Source organism: Aspergillus welwitschiae (genome assembly GCF_003344945.1).
Source record: "Aspergillus welwitschiae strain CBS 139.54b unplaced genomic scaffold BDQ94scaffold_27, whole genome shotgun sequence".
NCBI lineage: Eukaryota > Fungi > Ascomycota > Eurotiomycetes > Eurotiales > Aspergillaceae > Aspergillus > Aspergillus welwitschiae.
The window spans coordinates 14,767-30,030 of NW_020798721.1; the positions used below are offsets into that span (position 1 = coordinate 14,767).

General features: G+C 49.1%; 5 protein-coding genes across 5 annotated transcripts; 2 read left to right on the forward strand and 3 right to left on the reverse strand.

The window, feature by feature from the left end:
* Positions 1-169: 169 nt before the first annotated feature.
* On the reverse strand, positions 170-1,888 carry BDQ94DRAFT_160987 (MDR family MFS transporter; the record flags this gene model as incomplete). Its single annotated transcript, XM_026769296.1, has 5 exons — positions 170-667; positions 743-969; positions 1,069-1,235; positions 1,300-1,429; positions 1,483-1,888. 5 exons carry the CDS (start codon positions 1,886-1,888, stop codon positions 170-172), a joined length of 1,428 nt encoding a protein of 475 aa, XP_026623800.1.
* Positions 1,889-2,304: 416 nt separating this feature from the next.
* On the reverse strand, positions 2,305-4,169 carry BDQ94DRAFT_172550 (cytochrome P450; the record flags this gene model as incomplete). The annotated part of the gene is made up of 5 exons (XM_026771972.1): positions 2,305-2,498; positions 2,565-2,666; positions 2,725-3,023; positions 3,078-3,199; positions 3,258-4,169. The coding sequence occupies 5 exons, from the start codon at positions 4,167-4,169 to the stop codon at positions 2,305-2,307; spliced, it is 1,629 nt and encodes a 542-aa protein (XP_026623801.1).
* A 3,815-nt stretch (positions 4,170-7,984) lies between these two features.
* On the forward strand, positions 7,985-10,718 carry BDQ94DRAFT_180808 (Zn(II)2Cys6 transcription factor domain-containing protein; the record flags this gene model as incomplete). The annotated part of the gene is made up of 6 exons (XM_026773734.1): positions 7,985-8,122; positions 8,199-9,480; positions 9,839-10,158; positions 10,192-10,301; positions 10,415-10,461; positions 10,570-10,718. The coding sequence occupies 6 exons, from the start codon at positions 7,985-7,987 to the stop codon at positions 10,716-10,718; spliced, it is 2,046 nt and encodes a 681-aa protein (XP_026623802.1).
* A 1,369-nt stretch (positions 10,719-12,087) lies between these two features.
* BDQ94DRAFT_172552 (peroxidase family protein) lies at positions 12,088-13,065 on the forward strand (the record flags this gene model as incomplete). Its single annotated transcript, XM_026771973.1, has 4 exons — positions 12,088-12,199; positions 12,255-12,495; positions 12,560-12,831; positions 12,893-13,065. 4 exons carry the CDS (start codon positions 12,088-12,090, stop codon positions 13,063-13,065), a joined length of 798 nt encoding a protein of 265 aa, XP_026623803.1.
* A 313-nt stretch (positions 13,066-13,378) lies between these two features.
* On the reverse strand, positions 13,379-14,975 carry BDQ94DRAFT_172553 (beta-lactamase/transpeptidase-like protein; the record flags this gene model as incomplete). The annotated part of the gene is made up of 2 exons (XM_026771974.1): positions 13,379-14,788; positions 14,847-14,975. 2 exons carry the CDS (start codon positions 14,973-14,975, stop codon positions 13,379-13,381), a joined length of 1,539 nt encoding a protein of 512 aa, XP_026623804.1.
* Between the last annotated feature and the right edge of the window lie 289 nt (positions 14,976-15,264).

Below are 15,264 nucleotides of genomic sequence, written 5' to 3' on the forward strand. Positions count from 1 at the left end.
GACCATAAAAGCGTAATCCTTTCTGGGCAAATACACCTGCTGGGCTATTGCTTTTCTCGCACAATTGACTCTGCCTGAAATTTGTAAAATGGGTGGTTGGAGTTGATATACATTCTATTATAGAATAAATATTATGAAACTATAGCTTCATCCCTTGTTGAGGCATATTTTATACAGCGCCATCTTCCTCAGTCGATGCTACACCCTCCTTTGTTGTCTCCCTCCCACTCTGCTCCACGCTTCTTAATTCCAGAGGTAAGGAAGAGACGAAAGCAAAGAGAGCCAACGCCAAGGCCACCCAAAAGACATCTCTTAGACCGGTCATATACGCGTCCAACACCACTTCCAGCTCATCTATATGTCCTGCGTCCTCCAAGGCCGTCCGAAATGCCGTGGCACCCGCATCTAAGATAAGCCTTGGAGAAACATCCGGTGCGGTCTCGGATATTTGCTTGACAATACTGTTCTCGAACATGGACTTCGCGACAGAGATAACAATCGCACCACCTAAGCTCTGAAAGAAAACTACGGCTGCAGATCCAATGGGAATATCAGCTTGTTCCAAGATTGTCTGAATAGCCGTCATGGGGATCTGAAATCCGGCGCCCACGCCAACCCCAGTTAGGATCTGATATCCGATCCACTTTCCGGTGGAGATGCCCGTCGTCTAGAGAGTGAGGAGTCCCGCACCGATGCACAAGAAGGCTGTGCTCCCGATAAGAAATGGAGTATAATGTCTTACCGCACTGTCACCGGCTCCAATGGCGACGGACGAGATGGACTGTGCTACCAATATCGGGAGAATGTCGATTCCAGAGTGCACTGCGAAAACATTCCGTACACCTTGAAAGTAGATTGGGAGGTAGTACATGAGGAGGTAGTATGCGCCGCCGCATCCGAATGAGAAACAGCTGAGAGAGATACTCGTACGCATTTCCATGATCCGTGGGGGCAGCGTTGCCTTTTCGCCTAGCTAGATCTGCGAACCCACGAAGCAGGTCAAGAGAAGGCCGAAGCCGATAAGTAGACCGATCATCTTCGAGCTACGCTAGGCATATGTCGTGCTACCCCATTGCAGAGCGAGTAACATATATATCAATGTGGGGAGAAGAAGGGTGATGCCGATCAGGTCTAAATCGAGAATTCGCTGGAGCAAAGATCGTCCGGTTGGGGCGGTCTTGGGTAGGTGCAAAATGAGAACGATAACCGCAACGGAAACGGCACCAAATGGGAGACTTTCAACCTTCGAGTAAGTCACGTATCTTGGTATATATCTAATGTTAGACACTTGGTACGCACTTGATGTAGAAGCACCAGCGCCAGCTGGGTCCGTCGGTAAATGCTCTGCCTAGCAATGGTCCGACGACCGATGCCAGACCCCAAACCAGACCGAACAGCCCGAAAATGGTCGGACGTTTCTTAAGAGGAACTACGTAAATGTCAGTGTAACATGTTATCCCATCATATGAGAGGGCTACACACCAGTCAGCGAGAGGATAACCAAGGCGCCCGAGAAGATGCCACCCACTCCCGTTCTAGCCACAGCCCTACCCCCGATCAGGGTGGCACTGTTGGGAGCAATTGCACAGATGAGGTAGCCCAACTCGAAGATAAAGATGGCCACGAGGAAAGACCACTTCACATCGAACAGCATGTACATCCGCCCGTACGCTGGCTGTAGAGCGGTGCCCGTCAGAAAGTAGACACTACCATACCAGCCAATATCACCGACGCTGTTGAACTGGTCAGTAATTTTGGGAATAGCTGTTCCAATAATCGTCTGATTAAGTGCTGTGAGGAAGATAGCCAGGAAGAGAGCGAATACAGTAATGGTTAATCGCAGTGGACTGGGATATTCGGTCGCGGTGGCGTTGTTCGGGACAGTCATTTGGTTGTCGGAGTTATGATAAGAATCGAAGGGTTGGCTAGCACCATCTCTGGCAGATATTTTATCCATCTTCCATGGAAGCAAATTAGTGCGCCTTGTTTTGTTTGTCTGAGACACATGATGAGAAGCATTAGTTGAGATATTTATACCAAACCCCACTCGCCGAGGAGGCTGAACTGATTGCTCGGATCAGACCTAAGGAGCTCACCAAGCCCCTGTCAGCATATTGTTTAACTCCGTTCCTGGCGGGACTTAAAGGAGTTTACCCCGGAAATTTCACAATGCATGAACCGGGGCCCACTCTTCCCAGTACCGGAATCCAATAGTTGAAGTAGGGTTCATGGACCTCTAAGCACATATATTGGTAGTATCAGTGCTACAAGTGGATTTAAACTGAGTATAGTATATACTAGTCATCACATGTCGGATCTCTCGCTAAAGAGTATCTGCAAATCTCCAAAACTCATTGTAAACCTATCTTTCGCCTTCCCCTCAAACGCCATCCCGTCCTCTCCATGGGCGTACTCAAAATCAAACATCGCGATTAGTCGTACTAGGGTGTTGCGGATAGTAAGCAGTGCCAGGGGCTTCCCAATACACCCATACGGGCCTAATGAGGCGTCTATCAGCATCGATCGCTTTTGGGGTGGGGGGGATGAGATCTATCTCGCCTAACCTATGGAAAAAGGAACAAAGGCGCTTTTGTTTTTCACCAACTCTGGCTGCAGGTACCAGCGCTCGGGAAGAAATTCCATCGGGCGCTCGTAGACTGCTTCACCTGTGGGTGACATGCAATTAACTCCATGCTCAATATAGGGATGTGGGCATGGACTTACTACGGCCTAGCACGTTCTGCGGACACATAACCGTCATGTTACCTGGGATGTGGACCCCGTCAACGATGATTCCTTCTGGCGGGGTCTTCCTTTGCAACGCAGTCGCGGCTGGCGGGTGGAGACGGAGAGTCTCGTTGATGATGGCGTTAAGATGTGGCAAGTTCGCTATCTTTTCATGTAAGACCTCATGCGACAGACCGGTTATGTACGGGGAAACTTCATCGCGAAGTCGCTGCACCTGCTCTGGATGCTCTACCAGTTGATACACTGCGGTGGAGAGGGTAGTAGCCGTTGTGTCACTGCTGAGTTGTCAGGTCTTTCAGTCACTCATGAGAGCTATCGTGCTTTCTCACCCGCCAGCCAGCACGACCAACTGCGCGTCCCCTCGTAATAGTTCCCATTGCTCCTGTGAGGGCTGTTGGCCCTTAAGTGGCGCCACTAGCACGGAAGCAATGTCAGGAATCTCAGCTGGCGTCTGCAGCTTGTCAACATGGGATAAGGCTCGGAAGCTAACTTCTTCAGAGAAGGCAAACCTTGATTCGCTCCAACATCCTCTGGCCACAAAAGTCAAACAACCGCTGCCAAGCCCGCGAAAGCCCCGGAATCGAGATAACGACTCGGAAGAACCATGTAGGAAAGGCAAAGCCGAGCGGTATCATCACTTTCTTGAGTGAGTCTATGGCCCAATGGTCCTGATGCGCCTCGAGCATACCGAACGACTTTCCAAAGGTGAGGTCGCCCATGAAGTCGTCGCTATATAGCTCAAACCATCTTATGACGTTGACAGGCTTATTAGCGACAGCCTGCGAGCTGAAGCATGCCATCAAATTATTGAGATAGGGGAGCAATCGCTGCTCGTAGCCGCGAACCGCCTTGTCCCCAAATGCCGCGCTCCAGACGCGGCGTCGTTCGTCATGGGCTTTTCTGTCACGTAGAGTCTGTAGCGACACCATGGGACAGCTAATGTCGTACCAGTCTGCTTTCATACACCGCGATCCTAGCCCATATATTACATTTACAGCCTTGGGGTGCGCGGTAGATACGTAGTTTGGTCGAAGACGAACAAAGGGACCGTACTGATCATGTAATCTCTGCACCTGCCTAAATCCATCGCTATGTCGGAAGATAACTGGGAGAAAAAGACTGGTAATCTTACAGCCGAAGGGGCCGGGAAAACAGTTGAGGGGGTGAAAAAACATGCGATAGATGAGAATGCTGGTGTAGTAACCGCTAAGAAAGCTGCCATGGATGCGAGCTGCTTGGGTGAGGGAAGAGTTAAAGTAAAGTCGATATCCATGCTGGAAGCAGACCACCATCCCTAGGAATGTTGCTGCAAGGACTTGGATGTAACGGACAATCCTGAGGTGGTGTTCTTCATGCTTGAAGAAGAGGTGGTAGGAGAGTGCCCCAGCTGCAAAAAGCATGAGGTGGGACCCCAGAATCATAGTGTCTGATCAAACGAGTTCGTAGTAACCAGCTGCTACGCTGGTACTTCTCACTGCGTTATTCCAATATTTATAGTGTCCGAAGGTTATGGGTGTCCGGGCGGTGTCTGATGATGTTGAAGCATTAATGACGTAGCTGCAGATGCTGGAATCTATATTGATATTGCTCCTACCTGCGCACCCAAGGTGGCCAAACCAAGGCACCTTCTCAAGCAGCCCCGCAAGTTATCTGCTTTGTGTTTGATGATCTGTACATTAAAGCCCTCTGTCTCTCTTTTCGATTACACGCATGATTCTACATGAAGACTGGGCGTTATTTGTAAGAACCTCCGGCATTGAAATATCTGAAATTCAGACTAAGAATGGTAAACTAGCTGTTGCATTTGTGCAATACGCTGCAAGAACGGAATTACATTTGGGCAGGACTATCGTTGTTGTTGTGCAACCAATATTTACTGTACTAAAACTCCCTGAAATCAAGAATTCTCCCGTGATAGAACGGGTGATCTTCAAGGGTGAGCAGAACAATCGGAATGAGCGGTAGACCTTTTTAGAGTTTTGTGGACATCGATAACATCATCACATGTTTCGTCGGCAATTATTCACCTCCTTATTAGGCTTCCTAATGTGATAAGTAGACACTATCCCACCGGATTGGTAGGTGAAATCAATGTGACAAGATAAATGATTGGCTGAAATCTGATATGTCTTTTGCCGTCAGTGACCCAGGCGCTGTACCCCGCCACGAACAGACCTTCGTCACTAACCACCAACTCACTATATTGCATTACTACTCCGTAGTACCACGTACATGATATTATGCGACAGGAAGTATTGCTTTTTGTGAGGAAAAGCTTCAACGCTTGGCAGATCTGACTTTCTCGCAAATCTTCTTTCTTCCCGGGGTATTATTCCAACCAACTCAGACCAGGAATGAATAACAACTCTACCTACATGTGAAGGTAGCCAACACTAGAGGCTACTTCGGCCATGCTGTGATACACGCGCCTTCCAAGCTTTTGGAAACCACAGCCTAGGGCAGGGCAATACTGGCTGAATGTGTCGTTTGTTGTCCGAAGAGGAAGAGAGTGTGGGTACGCAGAGATGTAGTATCTCGTGAGTATTTCTGCACCTGTTCGATAGAAAAAGTCACATTCTTAGATATCGTGCTTGATGGCTTTTCTTCCGCCCTTCCTTGTATGTAAATCCAGGTATCGGTGGCAAAGCTTGCATGGTCAGCAAACTGTTCGTCTGCCTATTCACATATAGCTAGATTAGACCAAACAAAACGCAGAGAGACCACTACATCAGTACATCAATACCTAGGGCTAAACATAGAACCAGAACTTGGTAGGACTCATACTATATCCTGCCTTCCATATCCACAAATATTGTTGAACAGTCAGATACATTCAAGCTATTTAAGAGAAAGGTGCAATCAGAGTTAAGAAAGGCCTCGCAATGAGAGGACCAGCACCCCGACGCTGAGTCACATTTCGCAATACCTCATATGCCATGTCACAGGTTACCGACAAAGGTTCATCAGGCCCGCCTGAACCCAATAGAACTCTGCGCGTAATGCCCTCACTAATCGTATGGACGTCGTGAGCGTTCTCCCATCCATAGATATGAGACAATGAAGTGAAGAGATTGCATAGCTCCTGGTGTGTTTCAAAATATGGCACTCCAATCTGCAACGTATCTAGGAAACCTTTGCCATTGAGTGTCTGAATAAGCAGTTGTGCAGCCTGCTCCCCAGTCAAACTGTCAAACGTCATGAGGCGTTTGAATCAACTTCGTAGCTCTGGGTTCAAGGCCAGTAATGTATCCATTTGCTGGCCATACCCAGCTAGAATGATGGATCTTCTGCTCAAACCGTGGATTAGACATAGCACCCACTATATCTGTCGCTGCCTCTTTCGAGAATCGATCGCGCTTAACCAGGCGATAAGCTTCGTCTATGAATAGGACCTTTCCCACAGCCCGGTCAAAAGTTTCAAGAATATTAGGCCCATTGTGGCCTAAATATTCTCCAGCGAGGTCGGTGGCCGAGCATTCGATCACCTCAGGGGTAGCGAGAAGATTTCGCCGTGCAATTGAAGTTTTACCGGTACCTGTATGGCATTATCACTTGACGTGGTCTTCAAGATGCAGAAGAAATACCTGGTGCTCCTCGGAAAACATAGTTGAACGGGATTAGATCTCTCAGGGCGAGATTCCGTATGCTAGCTTTTTTAGCGATTTGTGTATCCTCTAGTAGCCGTTCAATGATAGAGTCACATCCTATTACGCCGGAGAAGAGTTTTAGGCACTCTTCTTTCGCATTAACCACCCGGTTCCAGTCTTTCGAAAAGCCTTCTGCAGTTAAGAACGTTGGTTCCACACTGGGGTCGGCCAAATAGCGTCTCTGGCAAGATAATTGCGCAGTCGCCAGAATTTACTCAACGTGCCGAGCGTTGCCAAGCTTGGGGATACCATGGCGTGTCGTATCATCTCCATTGCCACACCTTTAGCCTCAGCGGAGCAACAAATTTGAGCTTCTTCCATCCGAACATCCATAACCTGCTCCGGTTGCGCTAACGAATATCCATCGAACCTAAATGCAGATTCCGGTCGAAATCGGTTCGACAGATCGGGATTAACGTGAAGAAGCATCTCCTTTAGTTCATCCTCATAACCAACGAGCAGAACACTCTGATTTGAGGCCCTATTTTCTGAGACACAGCTTGCCAAGTTGCCAATAGCTGCTTTGTGAGACGAATGCATATTCTTCCCCCCACCCTATAGGGCATAGGCATCGTCGATGATCAGGACATTGCCTTCGGCTTCATCAATGGCGTAGCGAATGTGTTCTTTAGTTTCTCCGACATGCTCACCGATCAGTTCGGGGCCAGTTTTGCAGATTACTGCATCAACAACATAGATTAGCATTGGATATACTTTCTTCACAGTGGCCAGTGAATGTGGTTTGTTAGATGCTTACTATCGCCTCTAGTTAGCAGTTTCAAGTCACTTAGAATGCGACCATAGGGGTTGGCAACCGTAGATTTTCCGGTCCCAGGGGACCCATGAGTATCCCATTTAGTGAAATAGTCCGAATGGCTGACAATTTGCTCTTTCGTTGAGCATTTATTTTCGCGTGTCGGAGCAACTGGCGCACTCTCTCTCCTTCACATAATCCAGGCCAACCATTTTCTGTAATGTTTTCCACGCCTCTCTGGTCTCTCAGGATCTGTCCACTCTAGATAAAGCCTCTTCAACTTCAGGTTCCTCGTCCGACTGTTCCGGGGTATTCGTCTCTTCATATTCTGTTCGGCCAAATAATTTTGTGAGGGTGTCCTCGACAGGAAAGCTCCCTGCCACCAACCTGTCCCACAAAGAATGATGTTACTGGCAATGCTGCTGTCTACAAATCCCTGGGTTTGTAGTAGTTCTCGAACAACTTTGAACATGTTGCCGCATCTAGCCAAGAGTGACCGGACCTCAGCTTTGTTTTGATACTGCCAGTGGAGACAACATGTTCAGCTTTTAGATTAGTTGCTGATCATGATTTAAGATGGCCTAGTCTAGGTAAGTAGTAGATGCGAACAGCTCTTTGACACTGGACATTGTTTGTAGAATTTTAGGTGGATCATACAAACCAATGGCCAAGAATGGACCCAGTGGACCCAGTGGACCCAGTATGTTACCTGGGGACAAAGTGTGGGTCATCGGATGAGCCAAGTTTGACCCGTTGGCACAGCCACCAGGCTGGCGCGGCCCCCAGGACGGTCTAAGAGCCTTTATCGGCACACGTTCCAATCTCGATCAGCACAATGTTCAACGCGATGGCAGTGACACAGAATAATCCCGCATCAATGGCAATAAGCAAGCAGGCCCAGCGCAAAGTTTCGCGTCGGTCACACCAGAAATCGCGATTAGGTTGCAGCAACTGCAAACGACGACACATTAAGGTTATCCGCCCCTTTTCGCCCCGCCTCCTGATCCCGTATGCTTATCTGAGAAGGGGAATGCTAACGGCCAGTCCAGTGCGATGAATTACGGCCACAATGCACCAATTGCATGAATCACTCGGTCGATTGTGAATACTCTCTGTCAACCAGTCTGGGAATGCAATCATCATCAGCAAGAGCCTCCCAGTCTAGTTTATCAGCCAAGTCAGAGCGTCTCATCAACTGGATTTTCGTCCCATCCGAGTATCAAAGCACATCCAAACTCCCAATTCCAGACTCTATTGCCAAATCAGCTACCTGGGCTTCAACTGGCGCTCAATCTTCCCCATCTCCATCATCCAATTTGCCATCCCCCTCGCCATCCTCTTCTCAACCCACTCCCACCCCTACAACATTTGACTTTTACGACTTCACTCTTCACCACCACTACCTAACCTCAACCTGTTACACTCTCGCCGAAGATGACGGCAGTCTTCGCTTCTGGCGTGATGAAGCCCCCAAGTTGGCAATCATGCATCCCTTTATCCTGCATCTTATCTTGGCTTTAGCTGGCCTTCACAAAGCCAGAATCAACTCCGACCACGCACATTCACATCGTGAAGAAAATAGATCACTGCTCATAAACAGAGCAGATCATCATTCTGCCATAGGGTTAAGTGAACTATTGTCTCGTGTCGGTCATATCCAACCCGACAATATTCAGGCGGTGTGGGTGGGGGCCACCATCTTATGTTTTTTGCCTATGGCTCGGGGTCCGCGACCGGGGGACTATTTGTTCTTTTCAATTGGTACTGATCATGAAAGCATGGCCGAATGGCCTTCATTGGTGCGAGGAGTGAAAACACTTTCGGGGATTTCTGGTGATATCAAGCCTCGGGAGAAAAAGAATACCCCATCTCCAGTCAATGAAGGAGGCAAGGTGTTGGGAATGGACTACCAGGGACCTTTTGAGGCCTTGCGGGAGCGGATTCTTCTGCCTGGTCAAGCACGGGAAGAAGTAAATGGTCGAGATCTGAGGGACTGTTATCTTGATGCGATTGACATGTTGGAGCGGATGCTCGATAAGATGTGTGGGGAAAGACAAGATGGGGGAGAGTGTAACATTGGCAGGTTAGCGATGATCATCTACGATTGGATATGTTGCTTCGAGGATGGACTGGATGCCTTCCAGAGAAAGGAGCCGATGGCATTGATACTGCTGTCCTATTTCTTGGTTCTTATGAAACTGCATGATGGGGTGTGGTTTGCTCGGGGATGGGCGGAGCATATAATGGGGGGTATTGAGGAGGGCTTGGATCAAGATGATCGTCGGTGGGTACATTGGCCGATGGAGGAGATTGGAATGCACAATGGTGCAGGTAGCAAATATGGGGGAGCAGCACAATCAGATTAATGAGAGGAATCAGCTCTCACGCAGGATTCATTGTACCAAGAGAACAAATCATTTTTGATCCAATGCTTCCGCCCTGGAATCTGCGCACTAATAGATACTTCTTGAGATACACTAGCCCTACCTGTCACTGCATCAATCCTACCCACATCCATTGGTCGCTCAAGCCTAGCCCCTTCCCAGCAACACCGACTTATCCCCCTGACTCTCCTCCTCAAGGTCCTCCAAGACCAAAGTCTGCTCACTCACCATGGGCACCGAATTGGCCCGCAATTCAATCTTCCGCAATAACTGCCCCGGATGAAAGAGATTGAAAACAATAACAGCCGGCACCATCATCGCTCCATCCAACCCAATTAATAGTTTTTCATTTCGCATTGTTGAACTGGTCCAACCATGTAGCAACTCAATGGTCCGATATACACTCCGAATATATATTAAGAGGACCGAAAACACCATTGCCGAAAATAAACCGATCACCATCGGCATGTGCGCATTACCCCTCCGAAATGGTACTTCGCGGCAGAATACGCGCCAGGCAAAATCAGCGCCAAGGGCAACGAAGACTGTTATAGCCACGAGCTGGAATATGATGCCGCCGACCATGATGTGGGTTCCGGTTGATTGGGAGTTGGAGGAGGAGGAGGTCTCTCTGGTGCTCAACGAGCTGGTGCTGGAGGACGAATCCCCACCACCACCACCACCACCTCCTCCTCCTGATGAAGCCATACCACCTCCTGCTGCCTGGACAACCAAAGAGATAATATCGCAGGTGCAGAAGATCCAGAGGTAGAGCTTAGGAGAAAGGACAGATGATTGGCGGCCGAAGATGCGAATGAAACGGGCTAGCAGGACGTAAATTCCTGCGGTGAAGAACGTTGGTGCTACCAATGAAACGTCAGATGTGCCCCATTACTAGCAATGGGATATCTCACCTATGATGAGGGTAGTGATTTGCATGAGATACGGTGTCTGAGCGTAGGGGCACTTAGCAGACCATATTCGGGCCGCCCAACCTAGGATTTCGACTGTGTTCTAGTTAGCATTATTGATCTAGGCTCTGGGGTGGTCAAGATACCCAAGCATCCTAGTGAGAACACGGAACACCACCAGGTACGAAACCACACCATTTGGACAGCATGGCCTAGCATCGAAGCGCCAAAGAGAGCTACAAAGGTAGAGGCTGCTGCGAGCGAGGGCACATAGCCGTATGAAGTTGACACGCCATCCACATAGGCATGGCATGTATCGCTGCCGTATGCCTGTGTTTCTGAGCTTCCCTGGCCTGAAGCACTCATGATTGTTGGAAAGGAAGCAGTAAAAGTAATTAAGAGGTCCAATCTGGGGTTGTCAGTGAAGTCAAGCTAGTAACTGATGCAATAGTGGTTAACATCGGCAATTGTAGAAAAAAAAACAATCCATTTTCGACGGCACGCAACATCACACAATATTTATAAGGAGATATACATCTTCTCTTCAACAGTTTCGAAGCTGAAGTTTGCGCTCTGGTTGATAGGAGTTAGTCACAGCTTACGACACTTCTTCCTCACGAAACATGGTAGATGTTACCCCTTTGATATACAAATATATCCGGTACAGATTTTCGCTTGTTGATTTCTCCGGTCTTGACGTATTCGTGATAACCGTCCCAAAACGGCAACTCATCTTCCCAATTGAGCCCATCGTATTCGTGAAAGATGACACTAAGCCTAATCTGGACAGCGCCTGGGGCTCGGCTGCAGATCCCTTGGCATGAGGCGGCTTATGCCTCCCGCAGGATTCATACCTTGACCCGTCCCAAATAGCATCTGGTTTGATCAATCATATTATTCTGATGCCTTAGCAGTGGAGCTCGTGCCAACACTTGATTCCTGAAAATGCCAAGGTCTAGAAACCGTACAGCTGTCCTATCAGCTTTCACTAATAACAAAACAAAATTATGACCGCCTGAATCCTCCGCAGGCTTGCATGTTCCCACGGGACGTTATTTAGGCAGCAGACTGTTACAATTTTGGACATGCAATCATGGAGGAATGTAACTCTACCATCATGGTGCTGGAAACCACTTAGGATGCTGCAGCATTGACCTGGGCGAGTGATTACATCACAGCAAGCTCTTGGCCATCAGGCGTCCCAGGTCACAGTCCACGGGTCCAGTGGGTTTTGGTTTGCGCAGCATTCCAAAGCTGCAAGTGTAGCCAATCATAGTAAACTCGATGCATCACATACATCGCGACGGCCAACGGTGCCACCACCGTGCTCGTATATATTCAGTCAAAGACGGCTAGCGACTTGCCTATTCAGGGCTGTCATCGTGCCCTCAACCAGATCGAATCAATTTGAAACCTGCTCCATCTACAACGGCATGACTGGCCTACAACTGCTGCTCCACAATTTTATAAATAACATTAGCGTCACTCCCTGGAGGTGACGATGGCAAGTGATAATCCAGCATTTGTAATCTATATCGCTCAGCTGCAGATCTCCATTCAGATATAAATTTCAGCAAGTCCCCGATTTTTTACTCCTCCAGAATACCAACTCAGCTTTGCTATTACTACCAGCATCCACCATCATGAAGACAACCACTCTACTATGCCTGGCCGCGGCCCTTACCCAGACCAATGCATTCCCACAACAAGGAGTACCGCACCCACTTCCCTGGTCCCCTCCAGGCCCTAACGACGGTAGGCCATCCCACACTTCACTCTCCATACCCAAGTCTAACAGAGAAATAACCAGTCCGCGCCCCCTGCCCAATGCTCAACACCCTCGCCAACCACGGCTATCTCCCCCACAACGGCAAGGACATCACCGAGCAACACACCATCAACGCCCTCTATAACGCTCTAGGAATCGACGAAGAACTCGCCATATACCTCCACCAAGAAGCAGTGACCACCAACCCCGCCCCCAACGCAACCACTTTCTCCTTGAATGACTTAAGCCGTCATGATATCCTCGAACATGATGCCAGCTTGAGGTATGTCCCTCCCCCGTCTATCTCCTATTCCACCCCTCCACTCTAACCATTTACCATATGATAGCCGCCAAGACGCTTACTTCGGCGACAACCACGATTTCAACCAGACCATCTTCGACGAGACCCGCTCATACTGGACTTCTCCCATCATCGACGTGAAGCAGGCTGCTCTGTCGCGCCAAGCGCGTGTTAACACCTCCATGGCTACGAATCCGAATTATACGATGTCGGAGCTGGGCAACTCATTTAGTTACGGGGAGACGGCGGCGTATATTATTGTGCTGGGGGATAAGGAGAAGGGGTTGGTGAATCGGTCTAGGGTGGAGTATCTTTTTGGTGAGTTTGAGTCCTTTTGGGTGTGGTGGTGCTGGGTGGTGTGCTGACTGATGGACTGTAGAGAATGAGCGTCTTCCGCTGGATCTGGGGTGGAGTCGTGCAAAGGAGAATATCACGTTTGATGATTTGAGCACCATGTTGCAGAGGATTATTAATGCGACGGGTGGTGAGAGTGAGTTTGATAGGGAGTTGGCGAAGAGGGGTGGCGTGCATGTTGGGAGTTGGAGGGGGTAGATGTACATGATTCTCAGTGTGTGGATTGAGATTAGGTTGGATGATGGATATTAGCTGATTCTGGTGGGAATCCGAAGGAGTGGACATGTAGTGGGCTTCGGGCGAACTATTGTGCTGCCACGATTCGATTGGTTTATATATACTACTAAGAGGCTTGAATATCTTCAGCCATGTCATCTTGGCATCTACCATTATCCTTGCAGTATCCTTTATGAGAGTCGCGATTTTATATTATACCCAATACTCTCATAATGATAGTTGCCAAATGGGTAGTGCACAACAACGTTCCACTGTTGCTGGTGGCGTATATTCTTCACTCTCTTCGTTGAAACCAGATCTTCTCCCCCACAGTAGACTCCAAATCCAACCCCAAGCTCGTCACTATTCCGTCCGAATCAACATAGAATTCAGCCTTCAAATACTCTGGTCCCACAGCCTCAGCCCCAGGGGTATAGCACTTGACAACGAAGAAATCCCCACTGACATGCTCAAAACGCATATACTTGCTCAGCACACGGTCCCTCAAATCAACAACCAACTTGCTGCTCTCCTCACACACCCTCAAATCCCCATATCCCGGGTGCGCATATGTCCCTGTATACGCTCCCAGCGACAACGCAAGTGGTAACCTCGTGTTTAGGTCTGGATACAACCGTGCCACCACACTTTCGACGCTCTCGTTGTATCTCCGCTCCATCTCCTTAAGCTTTGCCCCTAGCTTCCCCACATGAGTTTCCCTGTCCGCTCCACTCTTCCCCAGCAGCTGATCAATGAGATACAAGTATAACTCCAACTGTGCAACCCTCGCGTTTTGGGTATTTCCCATCATAGCAAACGCAAAACCTCTTGCAGGCAGAAAGCCCACCATAATTCCAAATCCATCCCAGCTGCCCGTGTGCCAATATATCTGTTCTCCATGGTAATGGTCAATGAACCACCCCATCGTATAGAGATGGTATGCCCCCGGTGGAGCGAGCATATCCTTCCAATCCGAGTCGGCAATGACTGTTCTGGGTATACGAAGTGCGGTATGCCCCTCTTTTGAGATAGGCGGTGTCTGATACAGCATCGCGCGCAGCCACTTCGCGTAATCCATCACATTAGAAACCATCGCTCCGGTCCCGGTCGTCGGAGCATAGTTGATATATGGCTCTTCGTGATAGGTGTGTGTTTCCGGGTTCCAGCTGTAGCCCTTGACTAGTCTCTTGGACAAGGTGGGGGACTTTTGCACTTCGGCGGTGGAGAAATATGTATCGTTCATGTCCAGTGGGTCCCAGATCCGCCTTTTGAGTGTCGTTCCGAGACCTTCGCCGTTTATGTGTTCCAACAAATATGTGGCAGCCATGAACATATGGTTGCAGTAGTTGAACGTTGTTCGTGGTGGGAAGGCGAGTGGTAGCCATCGAAGTCTGCGGACTTCGGTGCGCAAAGTCTCGTTCGGATAAGCCATGGCCATAGCAAAGAAGTGGCCTGGGAGCCCACTGCGATGAGATAAGATGTCTTCAATCGTAGTGTTGGTTGTGGCTGAAGGAGTGGAGAGAACAAAGTCGTCACGAATGATGGAGGAGACGGGTGTGGACCAGGAGATCGGATGCGGGGTGGAATGGCTGTCGTCAATCGCCAGGGACAATGCGGCGGCGGTGAAGGCTTTGGTTGTGCCGCAGGTTGTGAAGAGGGAGGTGGTGGTCATAGGTGTGGAGGGAAAGGAAGCATAACCGTAGGCCTGGAGTAATTGTTAATGTGATTCTAAGGTTAATGGCAACCTTGGACGGCGGAGGTACCTTTGCGTAGGTGCTGGAACCGTGCACGATCGAAATACTCAGGCCTGGGATGTGCCATTCTTCACGCAACCTCTCGACGAGAGCGTTAAACTCTGGAGTGAGCGGGTTTCTATCCTGGCGGAGGACCATTGTGCTTGATTCTGTGTAGAAGGAGGTGGACGTCAATGAGAGACGAAAAGTGGAAAGAAGTGAGATGGAAGAAGATGCGGAGAGTGAGGAGTCAAGTTGCGCCGGGGTCCGTGGGTAGCCCGGCGTAGCTGCCTGGTACTAAGTAATTTCCGTAGATAAGCCCCGAACGGCCGCAGGAAGCCAATGGTCTGCATCAATACTTGCTTTTGCGGCAGCCTGCATAAGAGCCTCTTTGATTGGGTCCGTCGGTTATCCCAGCGAGATCATTATTCCTTAATACTATGTACCG